Here is a 19,435-nt window from a genome sequence, read left to right on the forward strand (position 1 = left end):
GAAAAAAAACACTTTACTTAATAGGATCGGTCTTAAGCTGGGTACACACTACAGAAATTTCGACCAACTTTTTATGCCGAGCGAATTTACATGCGATGGATGTTCCGATCGCTCAGTCCATGGACTGCATACACACTAGCCTTGTTTAGGACGATAAAGGGAAGAGCGGACGTACCTTTAGCGACTTTTTACAGCCATGTTGTCGTGAGCAATGACTGTAATTTCATACTCACTGTTGTGGATCAGTCGGAAGTTTATACACACTACACAACGGAAACGAGATTGGAACGAAAATATTAAACGGTACGACCAACCAAATGAGGCGACAATCGTCCATTTGGGCAGACTTTCGATCATCGTGTCACTGCACACACTGACCCGACTTTTGAACGAGAGGTCGTATGTCGGCTGATTTAGCCGATTATTGGATGAAAACTGTGTGGTGTGTACCCAGCTTTAGAGTGGAGCAAAAGAAGTTTGCAATTTTGCAAAATATTCTAAACAGCTATTGCTATTTCCAGCGTGATTGATTGTGCATCATGTATCAGACTTCAACAGTAGGCTATGAAATGTGTACATTTTTGTTTTACACAATTCTCGGTTGGTGTGTGGGGGAGGGGAGACATATTTTGTAGTACTAATAATGATTATTCAAGACAGGTTTAAAACATTACTTGATAATCTGTGGTCATTAGAACTTGTATTGTGTTGAAATTGATGGGAATTCTGAGTCCCGTGATTGATCCACTTAAGTAGATTAGAGAGAGGAGTTATATTTTTGAACCAAACTCAGAAAATGAAGACTTCTCCGTATCAGCCATTGTAATGAAGCGCGTATTGCTTTGTTTGTCTGTCTATGTGTAATCTTGGGTAAAGAAATGCCTGTTGTATCATATTTTGCTCTTGTCAGAGTGATTTATTTATTGCTCCAAGTCAGTGACTTTAGAAGAATCATGAACTTTAATAGAAAAGAAGACGTGTTTAACATTTAAGAAGAGCAAAGAAGGTGACGGTAACCATTTTCTGATACATAAAATATAATTTCCCACTTTAACCCTTTAGCTACCAGCAAACTGCTCACCCTTTCTTCCTCCCTTGGTCTCACCCAATGGACCTCCTCCTCTACCCACTGCCTTGGCCACTCCCTTGATCTTGTCTTCTCCTACCTCTGTAGTCTATCTGACTTCTCCATCTTTCCCTTTCCTCTATCCCAGTGGTCAGGGAACAGGGGTAAATTACCCCAAATGGGGTAAAAATGAAATTCCTGGGGGTAATGCTGCCGATTCACATGCTGTCAGTTGGATTGTAGACCCCTCTAAATGTGAAATAGCTGTTGTACCAGAAGGGTTGGCAGAGGCACTTCTTGAGCTTTGATGCAATAATGAAGCACGTATTGCATTTGAAAACAAAGCAGATCTGTCATATTTTCGGATGTCAACAGCTGCAAAGGCATCAACATTGCACATGAGGAGGCAGTCAAAAAGTTGCTGCCTTTTGCAACAACCTACCTTTACGAACAAGGATTTTCCACTCTAACGAACATAAAAACAAAGCAGAGAAATCGATTGGACGCTGAAGACCGTATCCAAATTGCTCTGACATCAAAATGCCCCAATATGGATGCTCTCGTATCAAAAGTTGAAGCTTTCAAAGAAACTTTCAATAGATTCAATAAAATTTTGAATTCCTATAGTTAATAATATATGATTTCAGTCCTTTCAAATCAAGGGGGTAACATCGGCGTATCTAAATATAGTTTGGGGTAAAAGGTCAAAAAGTTCCCTGACCCCGGCTCTATCCGATCACCATCTCCTCTCCTTCTCTCTCTCCTCTTCCCCTGCTCCCCTCCCCCTGCCCAAACCTACTCTGTCCATTCGCAACCTCGACGCTCTCAACCCGGCCTCTCTGTCCTCCTCTCTCGATACCCTCCTTTCTCCCCTTTCCTGCCTGGCCTGCCCCAACCAGGCGGTCTCCCTCTACAATCTCACCCTCACCTCTGCTCTGGATGCTATCGCCCCTGCCCACTCCATCCACCCTCGCTGTTCCAAACCCCAACCCTGGCACTCCAAATTTACCCGCTTCCTCCAAAAATGCTCCCGTACCGCTGAACGCCACTGGAGAAAATCCCGCTCCCTGGCTGACTTCCTCCACTTTAAATTCATCCTTTCATCCTACAGCTCTGCCCTCTCACTCGCTAAACAATCTTTCTTTAAATCCCTCATCTCTTCCCAATCCTCTAACCCCCGCCGCCTCTTCGCCACCTTCAGCACCCTTCTGGCCCCACCCCCTCCACCCTGACTGCCTCCGACTTCGCCTCCTTTTTGTCCTCTAAAATTGAAGCCATTCGACTTGATATCTCCTCCTCCACTCTCTCATCCACCCCCCCACTTTTCCGTACTCCCCCCCTAGCCACCTTCCCTTCCACTCCTTCCACCCCACCACGGGCGAGGAAGTCCACTCTCTCATTTCATCCTCCCCCTCATCTATCTGTCCCCTGGATCCCATCCCCTCCCACCTTCTTCGCTCCCTTTCCCCCACCACCTGCTCCCACCTCGCTCATCTCTTTAATCTTTCCCTCTCCACTGGCATCTTCCCCTCCTCCTTCAAACATGCTCTCATATCCCCCATCCTCAAGAAACCTAATCTTGATCCTACTTCTCCCTCTAATTATCGCCCCATATCACTTCTCCCCTTTGCCTCCAAAATTCTCGAGAGGCTCGTCTGCAGCTGTCTCTCCTCCTACCTTTCCGAACACTCCCTCCTTGATCCTCTCCAGTCTGGCTTCCGCCCCCTTCACTCTACTGACACGGCCCTAGCTAAAGTCACCAACGATCTCCTCTCTGCTAAAGCCAGGGGCCACTTCTCCCTTCTCATCCTCCTTGATCTCTCTGCAGCCTTTGACACCGTCGACCACCCCCTCCTCCTCCACACCCTCCAGTCCTTTGGCCTCTCCGGCCCAGTCTTGTCCTGGTTCACCTCTTACCTTGCTGACCGATCCTTCTCTGTCACCACCTCTGGATCTCTCTCCCCCCCGTCCACCCTTCCAGTCGGAGTCCCCCAGGGCTCTGTCCTGGGTCCCTTACTCTTCTCTTTCTACACCTCTTCCCTGGGTGAACTCATCAGCTCCTCCGGCCTCAACTACCACCTCTACGCTGACGACACTTAACTTTACCTCTCCTCTCCTGATCTCTCTCCCTCCCTCCTCTCTCGGGTGTCCGCCTGCCTCTCTGCCATCTCCTCCTGGATGTCCTCTCGATTCCTCAAACTTAACCTCGCCAAAACTGAACTCTGAACTCATAGTCTTTCCTCCCTCTCACACCTCGACCCCTTCTGACCTCTCTATCACTGTCGACAACACCTCTATCTCCCCTGTCCCCCAACTTCGCTGCCTCGGTGTCATCCTCGACTCCTCTCTCTCCTTTGGCCCCCACATTCTCTCTCTTGCTAAATCCTGCCGCTTCCAGCTGCGTAACATCGCTCGCATCTGGCCCTTCCTCTCCCAAGATGCCACCAAATGTCTTATTCACTCTCTGATCATTTCCCGCTTGGACTACTGCAACCTCCTCCTTACTGGCCTCCTCCACTCTCATCTCGCTCCCCTTCATTCTGTCCTCAACGCAGCCGCTAGGCTTATCTTCCTTTCTCGCCGCTCCTCGTCTGTCTCCCCCCTCTACCTATCCTTTCATTGGCTCCCCTTCCCCTACCGAATCCTCTTCAAGCTCCTCACTTTTACATACAAGGCCCTCGCCAACTCCACTGCACCCTACATCTCCACCCTCCTCTCTTTTCATGCTCCATCCCGCCCTCTCCGATCTGCCAATGACCGTCGCCTCTCTTCCCCCCTGATCACCTCCTCCCATGCGCGTATCCAAGACTTCGCCCGTGCTGCCCCCCTCCACTGGAACAAGCTCCCTCCCTCTATCAGAACTTCCCCTGATCTGTCCAGTTTTAAACGGGCTCTAAAAACCCACCTTTTTCTTATAGCCTTCCAGTCTCCCACTTAATTTCCTAACTTACCTTCTACCTCTTCCCCTTCATTCCCTTTTCCTTATCTCTCCCTCTCTCCCCCGTGTCTCTCTGTCTGTCTACCCCACCCCTTAGATTGTACGCTCCTCTGAGCAGGGTCATCTCTCCTCCTGTCCTCACCACTCTTAACTCGGCTCTCCAGCTACCTAGCCCTCCTCCTCGAGGACCCTCTTCCCCCCGTCCCCTCTCACTCCTTCCTCTCCCCTCTGGGGGTTTCCCTGTCATCCGGGCCCTCCCTCTCGGGCTCAGCTGTATGCAGGACCTTCCCCTCGCCCCTCTAGCTGTGCTTTGAGCTCACCGAGTTACTGTGCTTATTCTTTACTGTACTGTACTGTCTCCCCTTGTATTGTAACTTTGTTTGTCCCTGTACGGCGCTACAGACACCTAGTGGCGCCCTATAAATAAAAATTAATAATAATAATAATATTAATACCAGAACCCCCCCCACCCCCTTTCCCTCCTGAATTCTTACACCTCAGGTGGGCAGACCAGATTTCAAATTTTGGTATCATCATAACTTGTATTACAGACTGTAGTGTATCGTTCCCCACCCCAACATCGATATTTTGAGTCAATCTTATAATATGCGCAACCACAAGTCTAAGGCAGGTCTGGAGAACCTGTGGCTCTGCAGGTGCTGTGAAACTACAAGTCCCAGCAGATAGCCAGCCAGTAGATGCAATGTATGGTGGGACTTGTGGTAACCTGTGACACTACAGGTGTTGTGAAACTACAAGTCCCAGCATGCTTTGCCAATATATAGCAGCTTATTCCTGGAAGGGTATGCTGGGACTTGTAGTTTCACAAACACCTGGAGTGTCACAGGTTAGCTAACACCGGTCTAGTGTATAGATGCATCTGGAGCAAATATGTGGCAATTGTCATCGTCAACTGAAAAACTGCACCCATCTTATGTAAGTGCAGTGTTTACGCTAAACGGACGTAATGGAGTTTACGTTAAGGGACGTATTTCAAAGATACATTAGACTCAAAACAGGACACATCTTATAGGAGTGTGTTTATCTTGTTTCTTCATGTCCAAAGTGATCGGCACTTACATATTAATACCCCTGATCTATCTATCAAAGTACAGCACAAAACACAGGCTCACATTGTGTGCATAAGCAGCGCAAACCTTCCACACGATGCACAACATCACAATGCATAACTGTACTTGCATTCAACTGTGAATTACTGCCATAATCTCCCACAATTCCCTTGTTACTAGTCCCCTAACCAGACGTTCACCCTACAATCTACTCTGAACGCTGCAGCTATAATAATATTAATTCCCAAGTGTTCTCCTACTGCTGCTCGGTCAGTCCCTACATTGGTGTCCTGTACACTACAGAATCCAATATACAAATACTTCTAGTAATATCCAAAGTCATTAACAAAACTTTGCCTACATAAATCTTCTCCCTTGTATCAAAATAGCTCCCAATACCCGGGTACAAGACTTTTTCGGGCTGCACCACTCTGTGGAATCTCTTCCTTTGTTCTACAAGATCTTCTCCGTATCTCCAAACCTTCAAGTGTTCCCTGAAAACACTTCATTATAAAAGCTTATCAGGTTCCTGGACCATCTTCTTAACCTCCCTAGACTACTCTGATTATCACCCCTCTACATAGTTCACTCAAACTTACATTTATTTTCCCCATCTTCTGTATACTCAAACAGCCCTCTGACCCCCAGTCTAACTGGGGCACATTTATCAACAGTTGCATAAAATGCAAAATAGTTTTCAATTCTTATCGCATTGATAAGGATCAAACTATTTCTCATATTTATTAAAAAATCTCCACATGAGCAGCAGTCACGAAAAACTGCTGTTCCTGTGAAGTTAAAAACTTACCGTTTCACTGCCTCTTCGTTCCCGAAGCTGCTGTGCGGTCCACAGAAGCCTTGTGCGCATGCTCCATCTGACAACTTCTCTGCACTTCACTGTTGCAGAAAGCGGAGTGTGACAGGGAGGGATCATGTGATCCTCCACACATGCGCTGTGTGACAGGGAGGGATCATGTGATCCTCCACACATGCGCTGTGTGACAGGGAGGGATCATGTGATCCCTCCAGACATGCGCTGTAAAGCTCTGCTCTTCGGAGCAGAGCTGAACAGTGCTGAACAATAGCAGAAACGGTAATGTACGGCAGCCTGAGCTGGTGTACATTACCGTATGTCTAAAACCATTTTTATTCATTGTTAAATTGCGGTACATAGCAGTTCCCCATAGACATCTATGGGGACTGCTATGTATTCCGAAAAAAGTGCTCGATGAAGGCTCAGAGGGACGCATGTTGTCCATCACTGATTTATTCTCATGTTTCAAACTACTAGTTTCCTATAGAATTAAATCTTGTGAGCAGGGTCCACTTACACCTCTGTGCTGCTTCCAATTGTAAACTCTGCAGAGTTTGCTGGTGCTGTATAAATAAATATGAATAATAATTATAATAATAATGATCCAATATCCCTCTCATACCACAGGACATTTTTTTCACTTGGTGCGATAATCTGCCCCAGAAACACATTGGACTGTTAATGTAGGATCATCACATCACACCTAACCTTGTATAAATGTTCAATTAATCCCTGTTTATATACTGACTCTAACCTCCACGATTCCCATTTGTGGGAAGGAGATCATATTTACAGCCCACACAGTTTAAGATAAGCAGATACATTTTGTCTCCCTAATACTAAACTATATATCGTATAATACGATCTGCCAGATGCTTTATAAATCATTTTCAGATTTATGCAATTTTGACATTGTGCAACATTATTAAGATGGGGTGATTTATTTCTTGCTTCGTAAAACCAAAATATTACAGGATAAGAAAAGTGGGTGTCTAGGAGTGAAACAGAATCGGAATGGGATTGATTCTGTGCAGCTGTCTGTAAGCAAGAAAGCCGCCTCTCAAGTATAAAAATGTACTCTGACAGACAAACGTACCTGAAAATACTGAGACATTTATATTTAACTATCTAAGTCAAGTGCAGTTCAAATACAAAAGACAAATTTTTGTGGCAGTCTTTCTGAGACAATCTTTTGAAAGTCAAAAACGAACCTGTGATGTTCTCATGGCTGAATGAAACAAGAACAATCCATGGTGTGAGGAACACACTGTTCAGAATATAACACTTAGCCATCACAGGGAAGTATTCTCCCATCTTCACGTTCAATGTGACCACCGGGGGCACTGTTTCATTAACATCTACAGGGCTTTATTTAGTAACCTGGTTCAGCAGGTACAGATCTGCTCTAACTTATTGCAACCAATCGGTATTGTCCTTTTCTAGTACAGATCAGAAAATAAATGCCAGTGTCTGATTGGCTGCTTCTTTTCCCCTGTGTTTATAAATGTCCCAAATGTGTTTTGTTTCTGTAATTAACTATTTCTTCAAATATCTTGCTCTCTGGATGTAGAATGCCACATATCTTGTTTTTTTACTTATATATAATTTTGGAAATTCATAATAAACAGGTGGAAGTTTAGCTTAAAAAAAAACAATGGTTAATTGGGATTCTCCAGACATAGCTGCCAATATTTGACATTTGGCTACTGGGCACGTGTATTTTTAGAAGTCACAGAAAAAGCCCTCTAGGCTATCACAGAGCAGTAAAACAAAACACAGCATGACCCTTAGGCATGAATTTATTAAAGAAACACTGTTGATGACAGACAGGGGCAGGCTGGGCTGGGGGGCAGGGGGCATCCGCCCCCTGGGCCACTCCCAAAGTGGACTGACTACCTTGGCCTGGATCACTGGGCTACCTGCATTTTTTTTCCATTAAAATAGGCTGCTGAGTCAACTCTTGCCCCCCAGGCTTAAATTTTCCAGCCTTTCCCTGATGACAGATAAGTTGGACCAAAAGTAGGCAAGAATGTCTTATCACCCAAATGATGATAAAGTATTTTGCAAACATTTTTTTTATTTATTAGTTATGATTGAACATTTAAACGTATCAGCCTCTCTGCAGTGCTTACGGTATTCCACAGAGCAGCAACATTGTCGCAACAAAGTGAAAAGACAGTGGGGGGAATTCAATTGTCCGCGTTATGGGTAAAAGTAACGCGGCCTGCGCTTTATTACCGTTATTACGGTAGTTTCAACGTCGGCTTTTTGCTGCGAGCAGAAAGCCGGGTTAAAACTATCGTAATAATGGCAATAGTTTTAACGCCGCGCAAATTCGGGGGGAATTGAATTCCCCCCAATTAGTATTTATGCCAGTCTCCCAAGTCCTGTTATAGTGAACTGGGAACGGATGCTGTGGTGAGAGTGAAATGACACGTCCACTGAAATCTCCAGCTCGAATTGAGAGGCAAGTTAAAAAATAATGCACGTTTTTACAGCAGAAGGCAGCAGTAAATGTACTACCATTCATTTGAATTTCAAATTAACTTCTAAAAAAATGGAGGATAGCATTTTATAAAAAAAAAAATGTGCAAAGAAAAAATACTTTCTTTTAATATAACTTTAATAAATATATGTCCTCTTTTTGCTTTGTATGGCTGACCCAGAAATGCAGCTTAAAAATTTTAGCGCCTAGGGCAAGAAGGAAATCTGCTGCCCCCAAGGGTCCTTAATTTGAAGCAAATGACCCTAAAACATTCATAAATGGCGCTCCCCCCTTCAGCGTTGCACCCTGGGCGGTCGCCCCTTTCGTACAGGCCTAGTTACGACCCTGGGCTGACCTTTACCCAACATTACAACTATGCCGTCAGTGGGTGTGACCAGCATGCATGGGGGCGTGGCTATAATTTTAGACAGTGCTTGGCTGCTGTCCAACTCTTCCTATCCCCATAATATACATGGACAATGCTGCGTGCACTACTGTTAGGTGCACACAGCTCTCCCTTTTCAAGCAGAGCCGTGTGAAGCTGGGCAGGGTCCAGTCACCTCAATTATACAGTGCCCCAGGCTCTGAGGGGGGTTTCCAGGCACTGGAAAAACCCCCTTCCCCTCGGTTTGCCTATGTAGGGTGTTGTAGTTCAGACAGGCAGGTGCAGAATCCTGACGTGTTATGTGTCTGCATATTGAATGCAGTATCAATACATTGGATTTACTGCTTTGCCTTCATACACACAGTGCTGCAGCATCCGTGGTGTTCTCAAAGTATAACGAAATGGTGTGAGGTTCAGCCTATATTCTTTGTATAATTTACCAATCCGCATGCACAGTTTTACAAAAGCTCTAAATTTGCATATATATATATATATATATATATATATATATATATATATATATATAAATATATTTTAATATAATCAGCTTGCCAAGGGTTACAACATGCATTTTGCAGGCAATACTGGCCAAGCACTAATCAGCTAAGTACCTTAATCCTCCTTAAAGGGTAAATTCTTACTTGACCTCCAGCTATATACAGCACATGGTAACGGCATTAAACTGTGACCCTCCTCTTTTGCTTTCCCCATACCTCCGTTGGGTCAGTAGCAGCAAACAGGGAATGTTCCTGCAGCCACCACCGTGCTAGGCATTCCCATCATCGTGTCTCCAGATCCAGCATCCCAGCCTACCCTGATGATTATGCATCCACAGGAGACAATAATATACTAATAATTAGGGAGGTTGCGGCTGCTGACGAACAGGCTGCTTGTATGGTCTCACCAAGGATAGAAGGATTAAATGAAAGTACCAGCAAGCTCAGGAATTGATGCATTCACATGATAATAGTGTTTCTTCGTTCCCAGATGTGCAGTGGCTGATTGAAAGGTAAAGATTTGGGGGGTGGGGGGCAGGCCGGCTGTTTTTTGTTTCATATAGAAATGCACTAATCCTAGGGTTTAATCTGAAAACGTCTTCCTGTAAGATTAATCTATTATTATTATGATTGTCTTTGATATGAAAATGTTGTGGCCGCTGTATGGGAATTCTTTGACTGACTTGAAATGAAAAACACACAAATGGGGAAGTATTATATAATGGCACAGCTGAAAAGCTTACGCTCTCACCATCTGAATTAATCAGTACTTTCACTTTCAAATGAGGCAGCTTTTATTCTGCATTTTATTTTAGTTTTTTAAATGACGTCTGGCTGATGCTTAACCTGGAACATAATGCACTGCTGAGATTTAAACATTTGTTGATGGCGGCAGCATATGTGAAATTCAGGACGGTGTATGAAAAACTGACCTTACCCCAAACACAGCAGGGTCAGGATGACAGAGTAACATACTCGTACACACAGATTGGTCACATAGGAACGCTTTACAGAGACTGGAGGAATAAAATGTCCACTCAGCGAAAAAAGACTGTTATCATTATACATTCTTTAGCTGTTCAATCCATCTCTAATATACCTATTGTAAGCAAATTACCTGGTTGTTTTCGATGACGTATACGTTTCTATGTACACAGAAATAGTGTTTCATTAACGCCCACCCTCCACCATTCACATATTTAGATATCTTTATATATATATATATATGTATGTATGTATGTATATATGTGTGTATGTGTGTGTGTGTGTGTGTATATATATATATATATATATATATATATAAATTTAGTATTGAAAAAGTAAGCTATTAGACCACATAGCAACAGAGCGACAAGTAGTGAAAACATAATTTTCGGGTCGTAAACAATTGTTTCACTGCTGGAAGGAAACCTCGCCACAACACGACATAACGACAACGCGACAAAGCAACAAATCTTATTTTCTAAACAGCATTTCTGGTCTATTTACCAAATAGTTTGCTATTATATAAGAAATGCTACACATTGCTAATCGGACCCGCGCAGCGCAACAAATTAATAAACTTGCTAATATATTATGAACAAAAAGGGTTAACTAAACTCCTAATTTGTAACCCTTTAAGGCAGTTATAGCATACTTGCCAACATTTATTTTTCTTTTTCCGGGAGATGCCGGCTGGGAGGTGGGCGTGCAGGGGGCGGGGCGGCGAAATCGCGTCATTTTGGCCCCGCCCCCGTTACGGAATGACGCAAATCGCGTCATTTTACTCTCGCAAAATGCGGGAGTCTCCCGGACATTACGGGAGAGTTGGCAAGTATGAGTTATAGGCAACCTGATACACGTCCGTGTCCGCATGGGCAGCCCTCTAACCTTCATAAGGACCGCACATGACCCGTAATCTTAGTAATAAGTTAAATTAATACATTAAAGCACAAAAAGAAACATATCTGTAATAACATGGCAGGAGACAAGTGTAACCATCTATAACAAACAAATCTGCCAGCAGAGCAGGAAAGAGTTGGGGGCCGCAGGCGAGGGCTCGGGGGGGCCATAGACCCAGATTTAAGGGCCAGGCAATTTTTAATTGCAGGACCACAGCAGTCATTTCATAACAGAGATCACTAGTTTGATAACTCGTCGTTTACCATGGACACTGCCTCACAAGCAACTTTTAATCTTCAGTTGCGCAGTGACGCAAATTAATCGCCTCATATGGACGTTAGGAGATAAATTCCTCCATAGAATTTAATGGGATGAGCATCTCTTTGATAAATGTGAGAGGTTTAGGTGATTCGGGGCAGGAAGTGCCTATTGAAATAGGAAGGTTGTTGTTATAGCTTCCATTTGGGTAATAAATCTCAAAACAATATCTACAGTTGTATTTTGATTTCGTGAGGAAAACTCCTTTGTTGCCAGTCGGCCATTGCAGCTTTTTAAAGGCCCCTTTAACTTTCACAACTTAAAGAAATGTCACTTAAATTTTAGAAACCTTTAAGATGCACTTATAAGTGTTTTTTGTTTAAATAATCTTTAATTAACCGAGAAAAGGGATATATACTATAAAGTAAAATCATTAAACCGAACCGAGCCGGAATGTAATGGAATACTTTGTGGTATGAAAATATTTTATTTCGTTCACTTTCTATTATCTACTTAAACTGCCGCTTATTCCTTTTCATTACTGCCAACACAGCATTCAGATGCTTTTATTGTTTATTTACCTGATATTACATCCCTTCATTAAATATTGGTTGTTTATGTCTGATGTAATTCTAGATGGCTGTGTGTGATTCCTGATAATTATGTCCATTCTGTGAACAATAATTTGTTTGAAGTAAATTTTCTACAATAGGATTTCCTTATTTGAAGTAAGAGTAGTTATCCATGTTGGGGTCAGTCCAATACCAATGATTTTATTGAGGCATCTTATGCTCACTGGAGGCAGCCATTTTTGTGGGCTGAACCCTATTAGTTACTAGTGACATTACTGGCATGTTCCTGATTCCTAATGTATTGATTGGCTGCATTCTCATAAATGTTGCCCACAAAATGGCAGCCTCCACTGCATGAAGACACTTTAACATGGGCATTCAAGAAAATGGTTCATCTTTGCTTGTAATATGCAGTCTTCTGTGTAGTGTTCATCAATCAACCAGCAGTGGTTTGTATCACTAACTGGACAGTAGTAGTCCAACAGCAGGTGAGCTTTAGGTGTTGCCCATAGCAACCAATCAGATTATAGCTCTCATTCACTTAGTACATTCTAGAAAATGATAGCTAGAATCTGATTGGTTGCTATGGTTAACACCTCCACGTTTCCTTCTTAGAAGCAGTAATAAATGTATCTCTAAAAGGGTTTATAGATTTATTTCTGAAAGTTTTGTACCTATTTTTTTTCATTTTACATATTCACCAACTGCACAGTAGCTATTCTGTTATGTATGGTGATTGCACTCTCAGCAAAGTGTTATTCTTTTCTATCCCGTAAAAGTTTGTTTCTGTTTCCCTCAAAAACATAAATTTAAGGCAGCCATTTTGTTGTCAATTTACTAGAAATTTTGTGCCCTCTGCCTCAGTGCTCACCAGTTCCTAATAAATTCAGGAGCTGACTACCAATAAAGCTCAAAACATCAGCCTCTACAATATATAGCTTACAGACAGGGCCGCCAAGAGGAATTTAAGGCCGGGGTACAGCAACCTTTTGCCCCCCCCCCCTTCCACAGGCGAGCAGCAGTGTTGCTGTATTCCGCCACCTAAGGGGCTTGGTCACATAATATTGGGGGCGTAGTCAACATGGGGCGTGACTGCGCTTCTTTAGACATGACATTGGGCAGGACTGTACAGTTAATATTTAAGTCCCTACCCCATTGGAGCTTACAGTCTAAATTCTATATCACACGGGCATACACACACAGACACACTAGCGTCCATTCTTTTCCTCAGTCACATGACTTAACAGTATGTCGGACCGTTGGAGGAAACAGGAGCACCCGGAGGAAACAGGAGCACCCGAACAAAGTGTGAACATACAAACTCCACACAGATGGGTCCCTGGTTGGGTCCCTCACTATGAGGCAGCAATGCTAAGCACTGATGATAACACTAAACACACAGGTGCATAAATATCCCCAGCAAGTGAATCCTATATGCTTTTGTGAAGCTCAGTGAGTTACGTCTTATGAAGTATAAATTTTCCCTTTCCTCTCGGCTCCTAAACATGTTTCATTTTGTGCTATAGAAGCACAATAAAACATATGGCTTTGTGACAGAAGAATAGTTTTATTACTGCAGTTACTCAAATTGCACACAGTGGTATTCTGCAAGTGTGAATGTCAAAGAATGATACCGTGAAATGCTCCTAAAAGCCAAGAGAGAAAATAAAAACCTTTCCTATGTGTAAAAACAGGTATTTTTAGTTTAGAAGAGGGGAGAAGTAAACAAATATTTTTTGGGATCCAAATACAAACAATTCATTTTGGATATTATTTATTTTTAAAAAATGCTTTTTTTTATTTGACTGTTTGGGAAATAGTATGGACCTGGGGCGGTAATGACCGGATAGGCAAACTAGGCACATGTCCAGGGACAACACTATTCTGGGGGCATCATAACAATGTTTTTTTTGTTTCTTTTAAACAGTTCCAGGTTTATTGAGAGAATGTAGAACAAATAGAAGACAGAAAGTAACAATAGGTGACATGTATTTTAGATACACATCTAAGAAGTCTGCACATGAAACAGTTATTGTCGGTACATGAATTATACCGTGAAATACAGATAGGTATAAGTATGCAGACCCGTTGGGTATCCCCAAATATTTATAAAGTCATACCATGAGCATTATGAGTGGAGAACGCTTGAAAGACACTATTTTAGTACAGTACAGAATGGGCAGACCAGATACTAAACTGGTAGTATACCAGAGATGGAATAGGAAAGTCTGTGAATTATGAAGGGGCCTACTAACTTGTGACCCAGACTCCTCCTTGTCTTGGTGAAAGGATTTCCATGATCATATAAAACACATATATAGGGGTCCTAGAATTAAAAAAATATATATATATTTATTTGTATTTCATTTTTTCCTTTTATTACTTTCTACTACTCTTCAGCAGAGACACAGCACCTGACATATATGGCTGGTTAATAGCACTGTGAGCAGCCGTACATCTCTTCTACAGGTCGGTGTGACCGTGCTGAACTCACTTCTAATAAGGCAACACGCTGCGGAGGCGTGTAAGAGAGTGTGGTGGACATATTTATTCAACTATAAATACACCATTTATTTACATTACATTGTTCAGTGCAGTAATGCACAAAAACATATATATTGATATCAAATAGTGGCTTTACTTGTTCTTCATGTCTCTACTATGGCCTATATTTCATAGTTGCCATCTTTACTTCTCTCCCCTCCGGGAGTGGAATAGCAATTTGCATCATTTTGGTGCAATGACGGGATCACATCACCGCGCAATGGGGGGGCGGAGCAAAATTACACAGAGTGACTTCAATGGCGCCATAGTTCTACGGGAGAACTGTTTCCTGGTGAAGTGGACAGGACCTCCCGTGCGAAATTCATGAGTCTTGCCTGTCAGAATGTCTTATATTTTGAAACCTCCAACAGGATTAGTTGGTGTTGATGGCAATCCTTATAACTTGTGTGGCCCTAATACCCAGGCTGTGTAAAATTTAGCAGAGATTCCCCGATGGGCAGCACGGTGGCTTAGTGGTTAGCACTTCTGACTTACAGCACTGGGGTCATGAGTTCAATTCCCGACCATGGCCTTATCTGTGAGGAGTTTGTTTGTATGTTCTCCCCGTGTTTGTGTGGGTTTCCTCCGGGTGCTCCGATTTCTTCACACACTCCAAAAACATACTAGTAGGTTAATTGGCTGCTAGCAAATTGACCCTAGTCTGTGTGTCTGTGTGTGTATGTTAGGGAATTTAGACTGTAAGCTCCAATGGGGCAGGCACTGATGTGAGTGAGTTCTCTGTACAGCGCTGCGGAATCAGTGGCGCTATATAAATAAATGTTGATGATGATGATATTCTTCTGTCTCTCAGAAAACGCAGTGCTGCTTTTCGAAAGGCCACACTGAGGTAAATGTGCAAGATTACTCTCGCGGTTCGGTAGACATTATGAGCTGACTTGTGAAAAGCGCCTGTTAAGTAGAATGTGTGTTGGTGTTTCATGGAAACATTGCCTAAGAAGCTGCTGACACTACTTAATAATGACTCCCAATTGATAGGTAATCCTTCAGGCTCTCCATTAAAGTGCAGCCAAGAACAAAGCCAGGTTTCCCCGGCCATCCATGCCTTCTCCTTGTAATTGCTGTGCTTGGGAAGCAGCTCATGCTGCAGAACCGTCTTTGAGTGACCATTTCATCCCATATAGGTCTTATTTTTTTTGTAGTATTTTTTTTTTCATATAAACTATATTTCATTATCTTATCTTAGTATTTCTACCATTAAGCGGCCCCTGCCGTCAATTTAAATCAGTACCCGTGTCTTAATATGCCAAACTAGAAAATGAGTAAAGAAATAAATAAAAACATTTACACATCCAAAACTTTATTTAGAGTTTATCTTATGAACAAAAAAAACCAATCCCCTCCCCCCTTCCCAAATGTATAGTTCAGATCTTGCTGCATCATCCAGCTCTTGTGTGGAAGCTGCTTATTTATGTACCTACTTATCCGTCTGGCGCATTTCAAGGTGCAGACCTTTGTTTTTCGAACTCATTAATTAATTTGCAGCAAGCTTTGGGGGTGTGCGGGCAGCCCTGAAAATGTGTGGAAAGAGTGAAGTATCGCTTCAGTCAAACCTACAACCACTTTTTTCTTTGTGTAATTAAACCTACAACCACGTTAGAACCACTACCTTCATTCTTTTTTTATACTTTTTTTTTATGTTTTCTCCTAAATTACCACTCAGTTTAGTTTCCTTAATGTTTAATAAATAAGAGTGAGAATATATTGGGTCTGTTTATATTTCATGTATTACTTTTGTGTGTTTAAAGCTTTTTTTTATTACATTGGTCAAACTGCGCTAAGGAATGTGCATAGCTGCAGCTAAAAGGTGCAAAATGTGTTACATTAAAAGTACAGGATGATACCTGGGGGTAAATGTATCAAGCTGCGAGTTTCCGGCGGGTTTCAACCAATCAAATTCAAGTTATCATTTTGTAGAATGTACTAAATCAGTGCTAACTAGATTCTGATTGGCTGCTATAGGCAACATCTCCACTTTTTGAAACTTGCAGCTTGATACATTTACCCCATGGTCTTTGGTATCTCTGGGGGTAGAAGGGAATCTAGTCCTTTTGCACAGAAAAGTATCCTGTGTGCTCCTGTAAATGTACTTTCTCCACCCTCTATATTGCTAATCTCATCCAGCAAAATGAAATGCAATTTTTGCATACGACTTATCAGTACTCTGTAAGGAACGATCTGAATTGGATGATGCAAACACATGACTTAATAATAATATGTGCAAAACTATCCACCCATGCAAACGCTACCGTCTTACCCTCACAAATGCAAAATGGTACAGTAGTAGGCACATCACACAAAAGGGCTTTAGCACTGGTGATTTGCACTTGAGCTGTTTGTAAATGGACCTTTCCGTCCCAGTTCAAGCTTCAGTGTTTTCCAGCTCAGCGACGTCTATAGTATAATTTCCTTATTATGGTACAGCGTGCTGTGGCTGTCTCATATACCCTTTCTTATGTTTGTAAGAGACGATAGAAACATTCTATTCAGGAAACATAAAAATGCTTTAACATGCAAATGTCCGAAATTCCATCAAGTCAAGATTTCATATTCATAGAGCTCTCTGTGCTTGAAGCCATTTCCAAAGAAATAAAATATTAGCTGTGTCTTTAACCTGGGCCTTGTTGTGCATCTACCAAATTGTAAATTAGTCTGGACTCTCGTTAGATAGAGCAGATGCCTTGCACGGTCTTTTCAAACTAATCAAATAATCCTGACATGAAGGGCACTGGTTGTCAAGTTATACCTCATTCTGCACATTAAGGTTTTTGATTTGAGCTCATAGAAAGAACATCGTCTGTAAATCATTACAGTGGAATTACAAGAGAAACAATTTATGTAACTTTTTAGTATGATTCATATGGAAGAGAGTCGTCCAGGATGCATTGTCCAATTGTGTTTACTGAAGGAATGCAAAATATATTTTATTTTATATATGGATGTATATAGGCTGGCAGTTTTTCAAAATACCCTACTTAGCACCCAAATATAAAGAATTGCAGATTACTATCAAATTACAGATTATATTTTACTTTCATTTTAATTATCAATTATTATATTCCTTAAAGTCTGTAGATAGTAATGTTGTTATTTGCACTATCAAAAAAAAATAATTATATATATATATATATTTATCAGGTACATTTGGCAACTGTGTTGATGCGTTGTGATTTTAAACTTTATCGTTGTGCTATTTCCAGACTGGTTTTTGTGGTACCGCAATACTTGCTCTTCTTTAAATACTGAGTGCAACAGCTGGAGTCCTACTATTTTGCCCTGGGCTTCTCCGTTCCTCTTACAGTCCGGTTGAAATCCGGAAGGAGGAGAAGTGTGAGCAGGAGAACCAATCACAGGCTGCACCCCTGGGCACTGGCACTGGGGAGGGGGCACCTTCGTAAAAACTTTTACATGGGTGGTAGGGCCTATTTAATTGAATATGGATTCCAAACAAATTCTAATCTTCATGTAAAAAGGTCTTCACGCTGTATAGTAAATTATTTAGAAGAATCTTGGGATCATATACCTGGCAGGCACAGATCTGTGTAATTTATATTATGGGAATGTTCTTTGGCAAAGGGTTTTTGGGTTCAGCCATACAAGATGTAATATGTTTTCATATATTTTTTATGACAAATTCCTGTAAGTAATTTTCAGTGTATGTCTTGAGAAAGGGGATCTGTGGGTTTACTTACTAGTTACTACATGTCCAAAAATAATAAAACACAACTATATTTGACTAAATATTTTAACATTTGTGATGGGTGGTTGTTATTGTGAGAATACACTGACTGTGTCTGGGATTGTGTTTTTGCTTTTTCTTCATCTGTCATATAATGAATCTTTTCACATAAAATAGAAATTTCTCATGAAATTATCACTATTCAAATGTTTTCTGTTCACAGTATTTGGAAGTACAGTACTGTATAAACCATGTATCAATATGAGTCTGTTCTTGGTCTCATCTGTTGCCTACGCTCAGTGCGGACAGCGATTTTGTTGGTTGTACTAAGCGCAAACACAGAAATCCAGTGATGTCTTTAGTTTTATTGCATTATACTGAATATTCATTATGTTCTTGTTTTTCATAAATCACCCCAGTATATAGATATATATTGCTGGTACCGAATGTTGTGGTACCCAAGCAAGGGAGTAACAAGCGTTCACTGGGCCTTTTAGCCAAATTTAGGGTGCAGAGGCGGTGCTATGTGTCCCCCTCACTGCTCTTCTGAGTATGGGCTGGGGCTAACGGGGCAAACGCAGGATTTGTAGAGGGGTTTCCATGCCACACCGCCAGTGGGTGTGACCAGCATGCAAGGGGGCGTGGCTGTAATCTTAGACAGTGCTCTCCAACTCTTCCTATCCCCATCATATACACGGGCAATGCTACATGCACTACTGTTAGGGGCACACAGCTCTCCCATTTCGAGTAGAGCTGTGTGAAGTGAGACATACGGTACTTCCAAACTGTCCCTACAGTCAGGACAAAGTCCTGATTGAGTGTGTCAGAACAGTTGACAGATTGTCCTGCTCTCTCCTACCTGTACTTCTTGGGGAGAGATGGCTGTGAACAGTGCAGACAGAAACGATCTGCACACAATCTGCAAAGTGGCTGGTCCCGGGGCAGGGTCCAGCCACCTCAATCATACAGTACCCCCGGAGGGCGGGGGGTTTCCAGGCACTAGGAAACCCCCTCTCGGTTTGCCTATGGCTATCGGGTTCACAAGAGCCGAGCGGAGTTTCCTGACTAGCCTAGTGGATGGACTGACATCCTCCAAATTACCGGTTCCCATAGTTGCAACCACTATAATTCAGCCCCTGCACCCAAGGCAAAGATACCAAACTGTTGTCATTACTCTACAGATACAAATTGTGCAGCCATATGGCCGTACATGTTCTCCTTCTATATG

General features: G+C 42.3%; 1 protein-coding gene across 24 annotated transcripts in view; it reads left to right on the plus strand.

Annotated features, from left to right (window-relative positions):
• RIMS2 (regulating synaptic membrane exocytosis 2) overlaps nt 1–19,435 on the plus strand; it is a 506,258-nt gene that overhangs the window by 212,054 nt on the left and 274,769 nt on the right. The window contains exon 1 of one of the 24 annotated variants that reach the window (XM_075213942.1): nt 9,479–9,767. The exons of the other annotated variants lie outside the window; for them this stretch is intronic. Coding sequence (XP_075070043.1) covers nt 9,709–9,767 — 59 coding nt within the window. The 5' untranslated portion in view covers nt 9,479–9,708. Of the gene's footprint in view, nt 1–9,478; nt 9,768–19,435 lie in introns of those variants that run through there. 24 annotated transcript variants of the gene reach the window in all.

The sequence above is a fragment of the Mixophyes fleayi genome, chromosome 5, assembly GCF_038048845.1.
Source record: "Mixophyes fleayi isolate aMixFle1 chromosome 5, aMixFle1.hap1, whole genome shotgun sequence".
In the NCBI taxonomy this organism is placed as follows: Eukaryota; Metazoa; Chordata; class Amphibia; order Anura; family Limnodynastidae; genus Mixophyes; species Mixophyes fleayi.